This window comes from Vigna angularis, chromosome 8 (assembly GCF_016808095.1).
Source record: "Vigna angularis cultivar LongXiaoDou No.4 chromosome 8, ASM1680809v1, whole genome shotgun sequence".
Lineage (NCBI taxonomy): Eukaryota > Viridiplantae > Streptophyta > Magnoliopsida > Fabales > Fabaceae > Vigna > Vigna angularis.
Window position 1 is genome coordinate 19758637 of NC_068977.1, and position 18346 is coordinate 19776982.

General features: G+C 35.4%; 1 protein-coding gene across 1 annotated transcript; it reads right to left on the reverse strand.

The window, feature by feature from the left end:
- Nucleotides 1–14989: 14989 nt before the first annotated feature.
- Nucleotides 14990–18346, reverse strand: LOC108344289 (vacuolar-processing enzyme). The gene is made up of 9 exons (XM_052866892.1): nucleotides 17937–18346; nucleotides 17769–17803; nucleotides 17564–17596; nucleotides 17256–17438; nucleotides 17016–17167; nucleotides 16719–16766; nucleotides 16185–16341; nucleotides 15987–16106; nucleotides 14990–15158 (listed from the first exon to the last, which is right to left on the reverse strand). The coding sequence occupies exons 4-9, from the start codon at nucleotides 17349–17351 to the stop codon at nucleotides 15078–15080; spliced, it is 654 nt and encodes a 217-aa protein (XP_052722852.1). The 5' UTR covers nucleotides 17352–17438; nucleotides 17564–17596; nucleotides 17769–17803; nucleotides 17937–18346; the 3' UTR covers nucleotides 14990–15077.

Genomic DNA, 18346 nt, shown 5'->3' on the forward strand with positions numbered 1-18346 from the left:
AAGTTTGTAAGGTTTTGGATGGGGTATTACAGTAAGATTCAACTTTTCAACTAGCCTTGTGCTACAACAATTGCAGCAAGATCCACTATCAATAATGAGAGAACAATATTTTTCTTGAATTTGACATCTTGTGTGAAAAATGTTCTCTCTTTGTGATAAGTGTTCTAGGCTTGGTTGACTGTTAAGCACTCTTCTCACCATGAGAAGTTGACAATCATCAACAAACACTTCCTCTTCTTTTACTTGCTCACTCTCACTTTCAGTGGTGGAGGAGTCACTTTCACTACTAAAAATGTCACTACCTCTCAAAATGATTGTTCTCTTGGTAGGACATTGAGCAGCTATATGACCTCTACCCAGACATTTAAAACACTTGATCTCACTAGTGCGAGTGTGTGAAGAGGATTCTTGTTTGGGTTTTTCAACTATTTTGGTTAGAGGTTTGAGGGGTTCTTTTTCTTTGACAATCTTATGTTCAAAGGGAGATTGAAATCTTTTCATAGAAGCTTTCCTCAAATTTTGTTGTTCTACCTTTATACTCATTTGAACAAGATCATTCAAATCTCTATAAGGTAGAAGTTCAACCCTATCTCTGATATCAAGATTCAACCCACTCAAAAATCTAGCCAAGGTAGTTTCTTCACCCTCTGTTATTCCTGCCCTCATCATGTATAACTCCATCTTTTGTCTGTATTATTCAACAGACATAGACTTTTGTTGCAATCTTTGGAGCTTATCCATGAGTTCTCTCTTGTAGTAGGAGGGCATGTGCCTTTTCCTAAGGGCATTTGTAAGCTCATTCCAATATTTTATTGGAGGCAGTCGCTGTCTTAGTCTCTCTTGGACTATAGCAGTCCACCAGTACATGGCATACCCTTGAAAACTTAGGGTAGCAAGAGAGACTTTTCTTTCTTCTCCCATTTGATGGCAAGCAAAAATTTGCTCGACCTTCATTTCCCAATCTAGGTAAGCCTCAACATTATCTTTTCCATGAAAATGAGGCAATACCACATTAACTTCCTTAGGAGGAGGAGAATTTTCAAATTCCCTCCTATGTCTTCTTGATGAAGAGGGTTGATGATAATATTGTCCTACTCTTAAGGCCTCTTGTTCATATTGGGATTCTCCACTATAACTTCTCTCCCTATTTTGGGCTTGTTCCTCTCTCAAAAGTTTCAACTCATTCTCAACCATGGAACTATGTAGCTCTCTTTGGACTTTTTCTTGACTTATTTTTCTCTCAATTTCATTGAGTTGGTTGACTAGAGTTTGAAATGAAAATTGATCTTTGGGAGTGTCACTAATTCTAGGGGATTGTCTTCCAGAAATTTTGATGAACTTAAAAGTTTTCTTGAAGTAAAGAATAAAAGTTTTCACTTGAGGATAATATTCCAGGTAAGAGAGGGGAACCGTATAGGTTGCTTAAATACCAAGTCTTGCCTTGCCAAAAATATCCCTAGTTACTTACTAAAAATCTTTAAATCAAAATTACTTGTAAATTCATTCAATGTTTAAAGACACACTCAAACTCAAAGAAAACTAGACCCTAAAGGCGGACCTCTAAGACTTGACCTATGCGCTTGCAAAAATTGAAAGAAGTGAAATCTCCTAAGTGAAGCTTGGAACTTTGGATCCAAGACAACACTCATTGTCTACCAATTTTATATGAACAATTAAAAGCAAAGTTTGCAAGTGAGGGAAGAACACTTGTGAATTCTTCCAAGTCACTTGCTTAATGGCCAATTACAAGTATTTTTGCAAGAAAAGAAATGAAACAACATGAGAATGGAAAGTAGACATGGTGTTGATAACAGTTGAAAAAATGTTATTTTCATACCTAAAATTGACTTCAATTACAACCTTTATGCCTTAGAAATTAGCTTGAACTCATGATTTTGTTGAATTCTTGGATATAATGGAGTTGGACAGGTTTTATGCTTGATTCTCTTATTTTTGCAGGTTTTTAGATGACATTGATGAAAGAAGTGAAAAGGGAAAGAGAAGGAATCAGAAAAGGCACAAGCAATGCATGAAAGGGAGATGCCGCAAGTACCGCTCAAGGGCATTTTTCCCCTGAGCGGTGGCACTGCTGAGGGGCGTTTTCCCCCTCAGCGCCACTTTCCATATTACGTCAGAACCGCTGAGGGGCAACTTTGCCGCTGAGGGGAAGAACCGCTGTGCACTATTGCCGTTGAGGGGCGTTTTCCCCCTCAGCGGTATTATTTTGGGCTTGGGCTTGATTTTTGTATTTTTTTAGAATAATATATAAGCTCTAGAACGTTTTAGGGTTTGTATCTTTGGCAACCACGAAGCTCAATCACTCTCTTTTCACCCCTTGGAGGAGGATTTTGGATGCTCAGGCTCCTTTCTCAGCTTTCTCGGGTTTTATCTTTCATTCTTCCATTGTTTTTCATTTAGTTTCACCATGAATATGGTGAACTAAACTTTTATTGTTGTTGGGGAATCAATGTAAATCTTTAGAAACTCTCTTGTATGGATTTTGTTCTTCAAGATCATTTATATGATACATGCTTTCTTTTCATTAATTGTTAGGGTTTTTCCTCTTTGCTCATAGCATGCATAGTTTAACTCATTCGATGTCATGATCATTGATTTTGTCGATACGGAGACGTACGGGGAAGTCTAGAACTGGGAAATCTCTCCCAAAAGTATATTGCCAACCTAGAGATAGGAGTATGATAGTTGGTTGCCTTTAAGCTTCTGTTCACTATAATGCATGATTGATTGCTAGGGAGACAAGAGATTGTAAACTAGTAATTATGATTAGGCTTTCTTCGCCGAGAGAGTTAAACTAAATATTGATAAATTCCTAAATACAAGAGAGTGGAAAAGATTTACTTGATAAACCCCAACAACATACTCATCCATATAATTCAATTCACACTTTTGTTTCTCTTTGCCATAGATTAACATATGCATTCATGTTTACTTTTCAGTATTTTGCATTCTAAACCTATAATAGTTTGTTGCCAAGTCTTAATTAATTAACTAATCACATAAGTGTCTAGGCCTTGAGTCTCTTGGGAAACGATACTTGGTCTTACCAAGATTATTACTTGCTACGATTCGGTCACACTTGCCGAGGGGAAAACAAGTTTGTGGCACTGTTTTTCGGTGTTCATAAATTTGTCAACAGGTGTGCAGCTCTGGCTTCTCTCAAAGGAAGTGAAATTTTGGTTGATTCACACTAATCTCACAGCTGCCAAGTGAAATATGCTGCTGTTGCAGCAACCAGTTTAATGCAGACCAGTGAAGAACGTGGTTCTGCTACACCAAAAATCAACTCCAAAGTTGATCTTTCCTTGCTCTAATCCACTGCCTAAGATGCTACCAGTGTTGTGGAACGCTTTGAGATAGTTTTGTACCCAACATAGAGCTCAATCCAACCACCAATAACCAATTATTAAGCTAAAAAATCGACACTGTTGCTGCTAGAAAACTGTTAACCAGATTGCACACTGTAATTTTATCAAACAGCTTATGTGCAGGATTTTCAAACAACTTAAATCAATCAATTAATCGGTTTACAATGAATGGTGACACTCAAAATGAACTTAGGAAAGGCTTTAGAGTGGATTTGAAAAGCAAGAAACAAAGATAAGTTGCAATTATGATCAATTCGAAACCAAATTTAAACTAGGCAAAGTGTTTGATAAAATGCCTAGGAGAATGGCTGAAAAGTGTGCATCAGAATTTTAAAATTTACTTAGTACAGGTTCAAACAGCTTTTTACAGTGCAGTTTATGGTGAGATTTGAATTGTGCACTTCTTTTAATTCAATTGAACCAAGCTTTTGCTACTAATCTAACACTGAATCTGATGCATTAATCATACCAAACTCTGAATTTTCAAAATCTGCAACTTATATCAGAAAAAGTGTTGAAAATTTGGTTGTTTGAATGGCAATTTTGCACAAACACGTTTGGACACTTAATTTTATGATTTGAGCAACTTTGTTTTACCAAATGTGACTTGTTCAAACTGCCAGCAGAGGCTAAAAGTTTGGAATTTCGATTTTCACTACGTCAGTTGCTATTTAACACCAAAATTAAGCCAAATCACCAACCAATTTTCATTATAGGAATCAAACTAAACTGGAAACAAATATTATGACTTTAGAACATCAAATTAAAATTGAACAAGACTCTAGAAATGCATTAAGAGATGTCTAGAAGTGAGTTCTAAGCTGGACAGATTCAAAAAAAAAAAACTCTACAAGCAATTATGCAGATCGGTCCAAACTGCTGAAATATGTTTTTCTAGTAATTGGAAGAATGATGCAACCACAATTTTTGACTTAAACCATTCACTGTTCATATGGTTTGCAACTTTTACGTGTTCCAGCATTCAAGAACACAACCAGAACACATGGTGTAGAGTGAAATAAAATTGAAACAGATTTAATGGTTGTCATGCGTGGTACTGCTCTTGATGGAATCAAATTGCACTTGAGCTCTTTGAATCATTGCTCTTATGATGTGCAGCTAATGAATACCCACTCAAGTAAACAGATTTATCCAAGCATAGATCTAACTTCAGAATTTGACAAAATCAAAATAATTGAACATGACTGGACATGACAATAGCCGATTTCAAAATTATAATACTCAAGGCAATGATGTGAACCGATTAAAATGATAAGCAATAAAGCAATTAAAAGCTGGAACAAACGAATCAAACATTGGAATCTACTGGAATTAAAATTGCAATGGAACAGTGTGCACAGAATGAAGAACACAAAGGAAATGTTGATGACAGAATGGAATGAAGGAAAAATTGACTTAGCTGGAGTGTGATGCAGAACCTAGGCTTTGAATACCACTTGATACGGTTGCTCCAGATAAGCTACAAACCAGAGGCAGCGGAAGAAGATGCATGGGGTTTGGGTAGCAGCGTACGGAGGTGGATTGTGGTGATGTCCGTGATGGATTGAAGATCTTGATGGTGAGTGAGGAGCTAGCTCAGACGGCCTTCAACTAGAAGGAAGCTAGATGGAGAAGAATAGATCATTTGAAGTGACTTTTGGACAGAGTTTCGGGTGCTGGAAAAGCATCAACAAAGTAAAACTCATATATCAACAAAAGTGACGTACATGAATAAAGAGAAGGGAATTTATAGAGTGTTTTCCCTTGCCTATACTACTCTTACCGGTGTTGGATGAGGCCAAGGAACGTGGATCCCAATCTACGTGGATTCACCCATGCTGAATTCTATTATTCTATATGTGCACAAAATACACGTGCAGAAATAAAGGCTATGCTAAGCTACGGTGCACTCCACCCTTTAGGCAAAGTTGGCGGACCTTTATTCTTCTCTCTTTGACTTTTTATCCTTCTCCTTGTTTTGGCCATTCTGGATTATCTGATTGTTCTCCTGGTTTCCATTCAAAGATGGCAAAAAGCACTTGACCTTCTAAAGGCAAATTATTAACATCTTGTTGAAGCTTTTTGACCATACCTCGTGTGATGGGACCTTGATGTATCGTTGTGCTTGGCTCCCGCGTATCACAAACCAAACCATATATCAATGGGGGACCACCAAAACGCATTCAACCGAACGTAGACCAAACCATATATCAATGGGGGACCACCACCGAATATTGTACTTTCCCAACTATAAAAAGCAAGACGACAAAGCACAAACACTGACCTTCGTTCAGATTAACCTTCACTCACCACGTGCTTCTGTCTCGCGCTTCCAACGACACAAGGTCACCTCGTGCTTCAACTTGTTCTAGTCGCACATGCAACGTTATTTCATGCCGATGTTCTTCACTAACCAACACTCGCGCTTCCAATCGAAGAAGATGAACAACGATTTTCTTTTCTCCCACAAACCCTAAACCTCAACTTCCCCAATTTCAATTCGATTTCGCAATTGTAGAGGACAATGGGGCTTTCAACACTTTATTTCATTTCATTTCCAACTTTGCCCTTAGTTAAAAACGCGTTTCCACTATGTACATTACATTTTTTAATTGAAAAATAAAAAAATACAATTCAATCACGTTTTAATGTCATCTAATAAAAAATTACACTTTCAGCATGTCACGGCACACCCTCCTTAACGGCGTTACATCAATTTGACGAAAAACCTTTATTTGATTCAATTTTACAAAAATAAGGACTCAATTGAGACGCCGAAAAAGAAAGGGACCTATATGAGATTCTGACCGAAAATAGGGACCTAAAGAGACATTAAACCTATATTTATAAAGCGAAACTCTATATATAAGGTCGACTACACCTCGATCATATGGGTTGAGATGTATTCGACCTACATGTAAACAAATTTTGACAACATATCGAGAAGGATAATATCTAAATGACCAGGTCATTGGTAATGGTCAATTGTAATTAATTAAAGCACATATTTAAAACATCATTAAGAGTCTATTAAGAGTTAATCAAGATAATTAATTATACTAAGGTCATCAAAATAAGAATTCATAATTATAATACAAAAAACACAATACTTGAGGTACATCAATTATGTTCATTACTATAACATTTATTGTTATTTACACACTTAGCTAACTTAAGTGTTTCTACAAACACAATCCTATGTTAAGGCTTTGTGATGGAAGCAGCTCCTCTCTTCAAGATTGAGCAGCTCCATGAACCAAAAGTAGGCAACAGAATGGTTTGATGAAGGAAAACGGAGGTGCACACCAGGTGTTCGATGGAAGGTTTGGTGCGGTTTTGGAGGTGCGTATGTAGTGGTTCTAGCTCAGACAGCCTTCCAAGGGGGAAGGAAGCTAGAGATAAGTGTGCTAAGAAGGCACAAGTCAGTGAACTTGAAGAAGAAGTGGCTGGAACCAATTCAACAGCATTTCTTTATGCAATTCAAGTTAAGTGTTTACAATGAATCAAGCTCATTTTTATAGGTGCGGATGAGTTGGGAACCGTGCAAAGGAAGCTACTCAATTAACATGTGCTGATGGAGATGGCCAGCGTGGTTTGCATTCTTCATAAGAACAACATTTAACACGTGTAAAATGTGAAATGGTTGATGAAGAAACGTTGGCTGCTTGTGTTTTCGGTTGGGCGCATGCTTTGCTGTTTCACATGGAAAATGTGGAAAATGTTGGCAGCTGGTTGTGTTCCATGTGGGAAATGTGCTTCAAAGGTGAGAAGTTACACGGCTGGCTTGGAAAATGCACTCTTCTTAGCTTCCTTTGTGATCCCTTGATTGGCAAGCTTCCTAGGATGTGTACGCATGGTTTCCCCACCTTTATTGGTGACCTACAAAACAAAGTAAAGGTATTTAGTTTAAAAGAGAATTTGTCTAAGACTTAGATAAGGAAAGAGTTTTGGAAATCTTTATTCTACTTCCCTTTCTTTAGTCTTAGTTGTAGTTGATACTTCTTTGGATGGGAAGTCCCTAAAGGGGTTGTCATCATTCCCTCCCTCTTTAAAAACGATTTGTCCTCAAATCGGGAAGAAAGAAAGAAGCACAACTTTGGTTTTTGTTTTCCTCCTTGATCAAAAATATATCTACAAAATATAGCAAAAATGAGTATGAAGAAGATGTAAACAAAGATAAGAAGACAAAAGAAAAATCTTGTATTTTTGAAAAAGATTTTTTGTAAATTAGTCTTGGAAAAATGGAAAATTCCATAGTCCCAAGTTATTTGACTTTTATCTTGAGTTACTGGTTTACACAAGGGTAACATTAACTCAAGTTTTGAATTGCCATATTTTGAAAATGATTGCACAGAATATGGGATGTCAATTGATTTAAAAGAGAAATGAATACTAGAAGAGTGCACAATAATTGGAAAAGAAGTAAAGAATGAGAACCCTTCCCTTTTAGGTTCCATGGTAATGGTAAGAGTAGGAGTTGCCATCATTAACAAGAGCTCCTTCTCTTTACTTTCCTCTACTTTCTTCTTTTCTTCTTCTCTTTTCTTTTCTTCTTCTCTTATCTCTCTTTTCTCTTTTTCTTCTCTTATCTCTTCTTCTTTTCTCTCTCTTTCTTCTCTCTCTCTTCTCTTCTCTTTCTTCTTGCCTTTGTTCCTCTTTTTGTCTCTCAACATCTCTTTTTAGTTTTAATTCTATTTGCTTAGCTTGTAGCTCCTTAAGGTTAATCTTAAATTCTAGTTCTCTAATAAGGAAACCATTGTCATTTAAGCTTTCAAGAAATGTTTTTCCATCTTTAATGTAAGCTCTTAATAATTGGAGGTTTCTCTTAATATGTGAAGGCACAAACTCTTTTCTCATGCAAGCTTTTAATTCAGACCAATCATGAATGGGGGATTTTCTACCTATCCGAACATGATATTGTCTCTCATCCCACCACTCTCTGGCATGCATTTCAAATCTAGATGTGTAGAGACTAAGGACATAAGATTCACTATTGTTAGAATGAAAATAGTATTCAGGTTTACTTTTTCTAGCAATAAATGGATGCATGTCATTAATGTCCTTTTCCCAAGCTATGTTAAAGCACTAATATCCACACCAAAGTATGGAATATTAGCCCTAGCTTGTTTATACAATTCATTCTCAATCCGATCAAATTCATGAAAGGAACAAGTCCTTCTTCTAGCTTCATCAAGTTTTCTTTTAATTTCTTTGAAACTAATGGGTTGATCAAAACTAGAAGACCAAGAGGACCTATATGAACAAGAAGACGGATAGGAAGTATAACAAGACATCAAAAACTTTTTTTTTTAGATTTTTGTGAAGGACTTTTAGAAAGATTCTAGAGGTAAAATGAACCAAATAGCTCCCAGAAAGGAGAGGTGAGTCACAAATGGACAAGCTTAAGAACCTTGTCCTTCCTAGCCAGAGTGTCTTTGGTTGTTTCTTACCTTAGTTTCTAGGTAGAAATCTTTCAAAAGCTTTTTAAATGTAAGAATGCTATGCACCTAGAAACCAAATGAAGGTTTATTTATATGAAACGCGCTCCTAAGTACCACGGAGACTTAAAACATAAAAGTCAACAAGCAAAGTAAAGTAAAACAAATGGAAATGAATGAGACACGACCCTAAGTGAAAGTGCAAGTGACACTTGGAGCCACTTGACACACTTTCACACTAAGAAGTGGAAACTAAGCTATTACAATGTTTGATGGTGCACTTGGAATTGCTTGAAAAGCATTTTTCCAAGTCACTTTAAGTTGAAAAATGAACACCAATTTGAAAGAAATTACAAAGGTTCCGTGATACCAACCCAAATTTACAATTCAATGTTGGTACAATGAAATAAAGCCAAGTGTGGCTGCTAGTTCAGATTGGTTGAAGACCAAAGGTGATGTGTTTTTGCTACTGAAATGGTTGCTGGACCAGCAATGTTAAAGTGCTTTTGGAGTCCAAGCTTGTGGCCCTTTTAACACCTCATCCACTTCCTAAGATGCTACCCCCTTGGAGCAAGGAATCTGAGGTAGAACAGCTGCACCAATTCATCACAACACCCAAAACCAACACCAAACAGTCAACCAAAACCAGCTGCTGCACCAGAAATGAATTTTCGCAGAACAGATTTTGGGCACAAATTTGAAGGCAAACAAGTTGAATTCAAGTGAATTTAAGCTTGGAATCACATGAGGGACACTAAAGGAACCTAGGAGAGGCACTAGAACAGATTAAACAAGCAAGAAAAAGCAAAAACAAAGATCAAAATCAAGTGCAGTGAAACTATTTGATAATTTTGCAAACTGTTTGATGAAAGTCCCCAATGAATTTCAGATTTTGTGATTTTCAGGTTTTGGGGTCAAAACTGGATTGCTTGGTTTTCTCTTGCTTTTTATGGATGTAGTACACTCTTTTAAGCATATCATTGCATTTGGAAACTTGAAACCAGCTTTTTCCAATCCAGAAATGAAGATTTAAAGGTTGGACAAAATCAAACAGCACATAATTTGCATACTGCACCAGAAAAGTGATGTGAAAATGGTGCTTTGAAAGTGAAAATTGTATGGCAGTGTTTGGTAAGGTTAATTGATGGTGCAATCAAGTTTATATCATCAAAAGTAAGGTGTACAAACACTCAAACAGCCAAGAAACACACTGCAGCAGAAATTCACTAGTTCACTTCCAAATTTAGGTAAAATTGATAGTTTAGGAAGTGATTTTTCATATCAGCTCAAATTTGACCAAATGAACAGTGCACAAAGGTTTAAAATGGTAAAATAAGCTTGCTCAAATGGTAAGAATGCACCAAAACAATTAGATTCATCAAAACACAATAGCAGTTGGTAAAAGTGCAGAAAAATGCACTAAAACTGCATCAGATTTTGAGAAAGCAGTGGCGTCAAAGCTGGATGGCTCAATCAAAGACTCAAAGAATTCCTAATGCACTAGATCTAGCTTCAGAATTTTAGCTAGGAGATTTTTAAAGCCTAAAACCAAGCTAGGACAGCAAGCACGGTGCCAACTCTGATAAAAAACTGTTACAACATTGTTTAGTGAATTTTGAATGAACTCAACTACTCATTTTGCAAATCTGTGATTGATTGAAGTTACTATCACTTGAGACATGCTTAAAATCATAAACGAAAATTGTCTCAAGTTTTAGATACAACAAAACTGGCAGAAACAGTATGCACCAAATCAATCTAGAAGTGAATTCTGATGCATAATTTGAAACCAGTTTTATGAACTCAACCACACATTTTGCTTTTATGAGATTAATATGAGTTTGTACACTTCTAGCAATGCTTAACAACACCAAAGAAACTTGCACAAAGCTTTAGAAGCGAGAAATCTGGTCTGAAACAGGTTAAAGAGTAGGCACCAGATTTAAAAAGATTGTGCAGAATTTTGTAAAACAGAATCATAATTTTGGATGCTTTAACTCATATCATCCAGGCTAGACATTATCTCATTGCCTTTTAGGATTGATATATTGCTACATATGCACCTAAACACATATTAAAACAATAAACATTGCTGGAACAAATTGAACACAAGAAGACAGAAATAACACTAAAATACATTGCACAAGACTTGGACAAAACTGGAAAATGAGATTGCAAGCTGAATTGAAACTCAAATAAAGAAATGCACCGATTAAAATGATCAACAATCACTAAGGAAAAGCAAATGCATGATTACAGCACTCACAGACACGAATTAAACCAAAACAGAATTGAAAAAAAATCAAAAATAGCTTGACAGCAGAACAACACATGACGGAATTCGAAATTTGCAAAGTAGAGAAGCTTATCTCTTGAAAACAAGCGTGGACGTGCTGGCTCTGACTACCAAATGATGGAAGCAGCTCCTCTCTTCAAGATTGAGCAGCTCCATGAACCAGAAGTAGGCAGCAGAATGGTTTGATGAAGGAAAACGGAGGTGCACACCAGGTGTTCGATGGAAGGTTTGGTGCGGTTTTGGAGGTGCGTATGCAGTGGTTCTAAGTCAGATAGCCTTCCAAGGGGGAAGGAAGCTAGAGATAAGTGTGCTAAGAAGGCACAAGTCAGTGAACTTGAAGAAGAAGTGGCTGGAACCAATTCAACAGCATTTCTTTATGCAATTCAAGTTAAGTGTTTACAATGAATCAAGCTCATTTTTATAGGTGTGGATGAGTTGGGAACCGTGCAAAGGAAGCTACTCAATTAACATGTGCTGATGGAGATGACCAGTGTAGTTTTCATGTGCAAAGGAAGCTACTCAATTAACATGTGCAAAGGGGTTGCCATCATTTAATGAGTAGCTTCCTTTGCACATGTTAATTGAGTAGCTTCATTTGCACATGCAAACCATGCTGGTCATCTCCATGAGCACATGTTAATTGAGTAGCTTCCTTTGCACGGTTCCCAGCTCATCCGCACCTATAAAAATGAGCTTGATTCATTATAAACACTTAACTTGAATTGCATAAAGAAATGTTGTTGAATTGGTTCCAGCCACTTCTTCTTCAAGTTCACTGACTTGTGCCTTCTTAGCACACTTATCTCTAGCTTCCTTCCCCCTTGGAAGGCTGTCTGAGCTAGAACCATTGCATACGCACCTCCAAAATCGCACCAAACCTTCCATCGAATACCTGGTGTGCACCTCCGTTTTCCTTCATCAAACCATTCCACTACCTACTTCTGGTTCATGGAGCTGCTCAATCTTGAAGAGAGGAGCTGCTTCCATCACTTTGAGAGGATGATATCAAAAAGTTATATCAGTTTGTGAGTTAAAAGATTAGAGTATGAGAAAATAACAATTTTTGGAGATATTTGCAAAGTATAATTGATTCTACATACGAAAACATATGTGTTTAATTTTTTTACCAAGAAAAAAAGAATGTAATGAAGACTATTGTGATATAAAAACTAAAACAAATGTAAGATAAAATTTATCTACGAGAAGTTTAAGAGTAGGGTTTAACACTATATTTTCTATTAATTTATTATCTAATTACTTTTTGGATTATATTTGAAGATGAATAAATCAATTTATGTTACCTCTCGATACATAATATATTTAGTTAGTTTGATCTCTATTTTATTAGATGTGTTCAATTAAACTCATAAACCATTTATTAATTAATTGTTTTTTACTTGCTGAGGACCTCTTAGCAAAATCATCCATATAAAGTGTATTGTGAGATTTAAGGACAAAAGAAGAATAAATTATAAATATTTATTAAGAAAGTGACAAGAACAATAATAAAGATACTACAAAAGAAAATAGGAAATCATAAAATAGAAAACATATTTTGTAGAACTGAACTTCTTGTTTCAAAAATATTTTGAAATTATAATCACTAACATAAAAATTGTCTTTTATGTCACCTTATTTATGTTTGAAGATAGACGTAAAAAAATGCGTGCTAACATTTTGTAAATAAGTAGAACAACTTTACATTAGATCACCTATAAACTGATGTAAGCGAGATAAATTATTCACTAGTGCAAAAACAACATATAACGTCACGCGTTCAACGTCCAACCACTGAACAACCAACATTAAAAATGACCGGTGACATTTTTGTAAATAAATGCAATTGTAGAACGTCAAAGCCCCATTCAATTCGACGTTTTATGATGATAATTATTTAAACCAACGTGTCATTCTCTTTCTTCTTTCTTTTAAATCATCAATAGTACGTCGAATCTTGTAGCAGTTCGACGTAATATTTGTCAATCAGAAGCCAAAGAGTCATCCTTTTTAATTCTTTTTTCTTTTTTCTTTTAAACAACAAATAATACGTTGAATTATGTAAGGGCTTCGATGTATTATTTGTCAGCCAGAAGCCAAAAAGTAACCCCTTTTTAATTCTTTTTTTCCTTTTTCTTTTAAACCACATATAATACGTCAAATTGTAGGAGTTTCGACGTATTATTTGTCAGCCAAAAGTTTCCCCTTTTTAATTTGAGCGGGAGATTGAAAATTCATTCCCTTTATCTTAATGCGCGAGACCCTCTTCTCTTTTCAAACTTTTCTCGAACGAAGTTTGACGACCATCACATGTAATATTTCTTTCATTTGATACAAATGCATGTTAATTAACTACTTTATGTATAACTTCCGTTTGTTTTGATCGATTATTTTCGTGTTCTTGTCCTTCATAGGCGCATTCTGCTTTCTCTCTCACTGGTGGAAACACTTTATTCCAATGAACCCACCTTTTGAAGGTTATTTTCGTTTTCGTTTTATTTTTGAAGAACTTATTTGTTGAACTTGTTTGTTGTTGTTTTTTGTTGAACTTGTTTGTTGTTGTTATTTGGTTGAACTTGTTTATTGTTGTTGTTATTTGGTTGAACTTGTTTATTGTTGTTGTGTTGTTGTTTGATTGAACTTGTTTGTTGTTTGTTATTGTTGTTTGTTGTTGATACTATACTACACGTTCATAGTTCATGCTTTATAAAATACAAAAAACTGAAATTTGTTGTTTTTTTGCTTTTCAGGTCTCGTAGAGTTGTAAAAAAGGATTACAATTAATTAAAAAAAACAAAAAAAAAATTAATGTCGAATATTAACAAAATTCGATGTCAATTTGATTAACGTCGAATTTAAAATTTCTTATTATATTACTAGGTCTATGTTGATGGTGGTGACGACGACATGCTGGCCAGAGGGTTTGGTGGTGGCGCATTTCGTTCTACGACAACGACGACGACTGGGGTTTGACAATGGTCGCACAAGGGTTTCTGGCCTTAGGGAAATTAGGGTTTCTGGCCACGTCAATTGAGTCACAATTGTCGCGTCATAAAAAATTGGACATGTCATAATTGCCACATCATTGCACCGTTATGTTTTTAACACCGTAAGCCAAAATGACTAACTTGAACCGTTTTTAACGAAATATGGGACAATAGTAAACTTTTTTAAAAAATAGGACGACTTTAAACACAACGCCTCAAACTAGGGACCAAATATATATTAAACCTTTTTTTTTAATTTATCAAAATAACAATTTTAAAATGAATTATGGATATAAAAGTTGTATCACCTTAACATTACTTCATTAGGAAGAAGTCATGTTAGGATCACACAACTTTAATTAGTAGAAAGCATTTTTAAGTTAAAGTTGTGTTAAGATGACACAATTTTATTTTATTTTGGTAGAAATTGTGTCAAGATAACACGACTTTAACTTAAAATGTTCTAAACTAAAATTGTGTTACTTTAACACAACTTTAACTTTAAACATTACAAAAATATAGAATTTTAGTACGGGTTATTTTTAGTATTATCGGTGGTTAAAACCCCCGGAAAATTCATTTTCCACAGTTGGAAAACCCTCTGGGAAAAGCTACGTCGGTAAATAATTACCGGCGATTTTGTTTAAAACCGTCGGGAATGATAGGGTTTTCCGAAAACCGCCGGAAATAGCAGGAATTTTCCGAAAACCGCCGAGAATGGCAGGAGTTTTTCGAAAACCGCCGGAAATGACAAAGATTTTCCGAAACTGCCGAAAATGGCAGGGTTTTCAAAAACCACCGGAAATGCATGTCAGATATTTTTTTTTATATTATTTAGTTTATTGATAAAAAAGCTATAATAAAGAAAAACCCGTAATAAAATAATTTGAAACAAAAATTAAATATTATAAAATGAACTATAAAATGTTTTAATACAAGTAATTGTTCGATAATAACATTTTTCAAATATACATTAAAGAAAAACATGTTCACTTAATGAAAAATGTTCATCTGGAAGCTTCTGCACTTCTTCCATGTTCTGAATAGAGCTTTCCTGAGTAAGAGAGCACCAAAGTAGTCAAATAGCAAAAAACAAAAACTCAAAGGGCATGATATAACAAATTTTGCATAACAGAATATATATTTCCAATTATTCATTTCTAATACATAATATAAAGAGTTCGAAAATCACAATAAACATTAAAAAGTTTGTCCTGTAAAAAACATGAAAATTAAATATAATATAATAAAATAAAATGAAGAAATATACAATAAAAAAATTAAGATATTTATTTATATTTTATTTTCTTCACAATTATCTTCTTTAATACTAAAGTTCATTCTTATTGTTTCTCCTAGTTACTCATTTACCAAGGATTATGTTTCATCTCTGAAGAAATAAAAAAAAAGGAAAACAAAATAAAAATTCAACTTTTATTATGTACCTAATAAATCAAGTAAAATATCATAAAGATGTGGTTAAAAATGGAGATTTGAATTTAGGAATTAAATTATCATAAAATGTTATTATAAAAGGGCTACAATTTAACACTGTTAACATTCAATGGAGCTCCCCTAACTTTCTAACTGATGTTGGTTTGTATTTAGTGGGAGACTACAGTTGATGTCAATTCTTTGGAGCATCAGATTGATTTCACATATATATTGGTGGATCACATTAGTGTTTACTCGTAACCAGCTTTATCTTCAATTTCGTTATTGATTTTATTTTTCTATAAAATGGTGCCTTGTAGTCCTCTTACTCTTAACTCCTACTGCTCTGAATTTATCTTGTTTTCATTAAAATAAAATTCGGTTAAGTGATCAATCATAACAAAAGCATTAAAGCAACAAATCAGGTTTTAGCCTGAGGAAATCTTACCTCCTCTGGGCGAAGGTCAAAAGTTTTTCCACCAATAGTAAAAGACACTACAGGTAATGAGGAGATATCCCCGCAACAAACAGAAGAGTTTCCCATCGGGCTTGGCATTTTATCGCAAAGCTACAACATCATCATGAACCTATGAATCAAGAGGTGTGGAAAGATGCTTGAATAGCAAAATTAAGAGAACTGGCTCACCTGATTGACGTAGTTTAGTATCTGATCCTGTGTTTGATTTCGGCTGAGTTGGTTCTGCATCCAAACAACCGCCATCTCACACGCAGAACAAGCAGCATCATGAAGACCACCAGATGATTTTCTTGCATTCTCATCCACAACGCTCTCTATGCACATACTAAGATGAGGGGCTGAACAAATAATAAAATGGAAATCATGTGTTAAAATATTTAAATAAATTTGGACCACAAATTTGACCACTGAAATCTGACTAATGTTCCAGAGCCAACTTCCCAAAGCTTTGTAGTAGAATCTTCTCGCAAGAGAGAAAAAACCTAGAAATCAGACAGTTAAATCACCACATGTCTACAAGCTAAGAATCCTTCTCGCATACTATATTTCATAATTTCTTTTTAAATATGTTGATAATAAAGCTAAGAGATAATTTCCTATATATTATCTTCATTCAGGTTCTCATGTGCACAACTTAAAATAATAGAGTAAGCACACACATATAATTACTTGTTGGAATATTTATGTAAATAGAATGTTTACCTGCAATGAATTAAGAATCCACTATATAGAGAAAGCTTTATTGTATGTCTGCATTGAAACAAAGAAAAGAAGAGGTGCATATTCAATAAACATATATAACGTTAATTGTAGGATCTAGTTCCTATCACTAAACCAAACGACTTTAGTTGAAGTACAGGTGTAACTTTATTAGTATAATAATTCTAACAATAAGAATAATAGAAAAGAATGCATTGCAGGTTTAAAAAGAGAGATGGTGATTGACTAATTAAAAAGAGAATCTACACTTAAAATCAACCAAACAACAAAAGTAATAACCTCAATCCAGGCCTATACCATGTTGAAACCCATATAAACAACCAACAGAATCCACTGTTCACAACCTTCCCACTGCCACCGGTAAGCTCGGACTCATCTCCAAGTAAAGCAACATAAAAGTTACGAGCAGTAGCATCTTTGCTAGTGTAATTCTACCATAAAAAAACAGTCCACATATTAGACCCTATCAAACTAGATATAGCAATAAGATATTGGATAGTGAAAAACCTAACATAATACCTTTGGAACTCCTTCATAAACATCACCCCCATCTGGTTTGTTAATGATGACTTCAGGCCTTGGATTGTCCCAATTGAATGCAATGTCATCATACATAAAAACAATGGTATTTTCTTCTTTCAAGCCACCTTTCCTCGGTATTTGATAGGCATGACAAATATCGGCTTGATGCAACAAGACAAACTAGACATTAGAACTAAATTTATAGAACTAACAAAGAGTATGGTCACACTGTAAAAACAAATACTATTAAAATTTGGAAAATATAAAGAAAAATTTTAGGAAAATCAATCAGTTGGATGCTTTACGTGAAAATCATGTCTCTGCCAGATCCACCAACCCTAAACGTGGAGAAAATAGAAGAAGCAATAGTGAGTGAATATATGATGCTACATCCCGATGGTGATTTTGACGTGCAGGGGAAACAGAGGACACATGAGTGTAGGAAAAACAAAACGAAGGGAAGCAAACCAAAACTTTCAGCACAAACTCTTTGTAGATAACGAAACATACCTCAATACCACTCCAAATCTTTCCAAAATGCGAAACTATGAGTCTTCCACACATGACACGAATCATACCATAAATTATTTTGTGCCAATCGAAAGAAAGAAAAGAAGAATTAAGGTTTTCGAGTTTCAGGAATTTAGAGACTAGGAATGAACGAATAAGATTACTTACCAGAGGAATTAGGGTTTTTGAGTTTTAGGAATGAAAGCGCCCACCGCCTCCTTGGCAGCAGCGATATTCTGCTCCTCCCAGCACCGGATCCAGTTCCCCACGACGCACTCCATGAAGGCGCTCTAGGCGCACTTGAGGCGGTCTGAGAGGGTGACGACAATGTGGCGGAGGCAGCACTCGATCTGGTCCATGGACGGTCAGGGAAGGGGAAGGAGAGGTGGCGGCGAGGGTTGTTTTGGTGGAGGAAGGAGCAGACAAGGTTGGTGAAGAGGAAGGGATGGAAGTCGGCAAGCCAGAGGAGATATTTTGTAGGGTTTGGGAAAATAAGAAACGAGGAAGGAAGTGCAGAAAAATAAATATATTTAATCTTAACGGAGGTTTCTATAAAACCGCGTAAACTATTCGGGGTT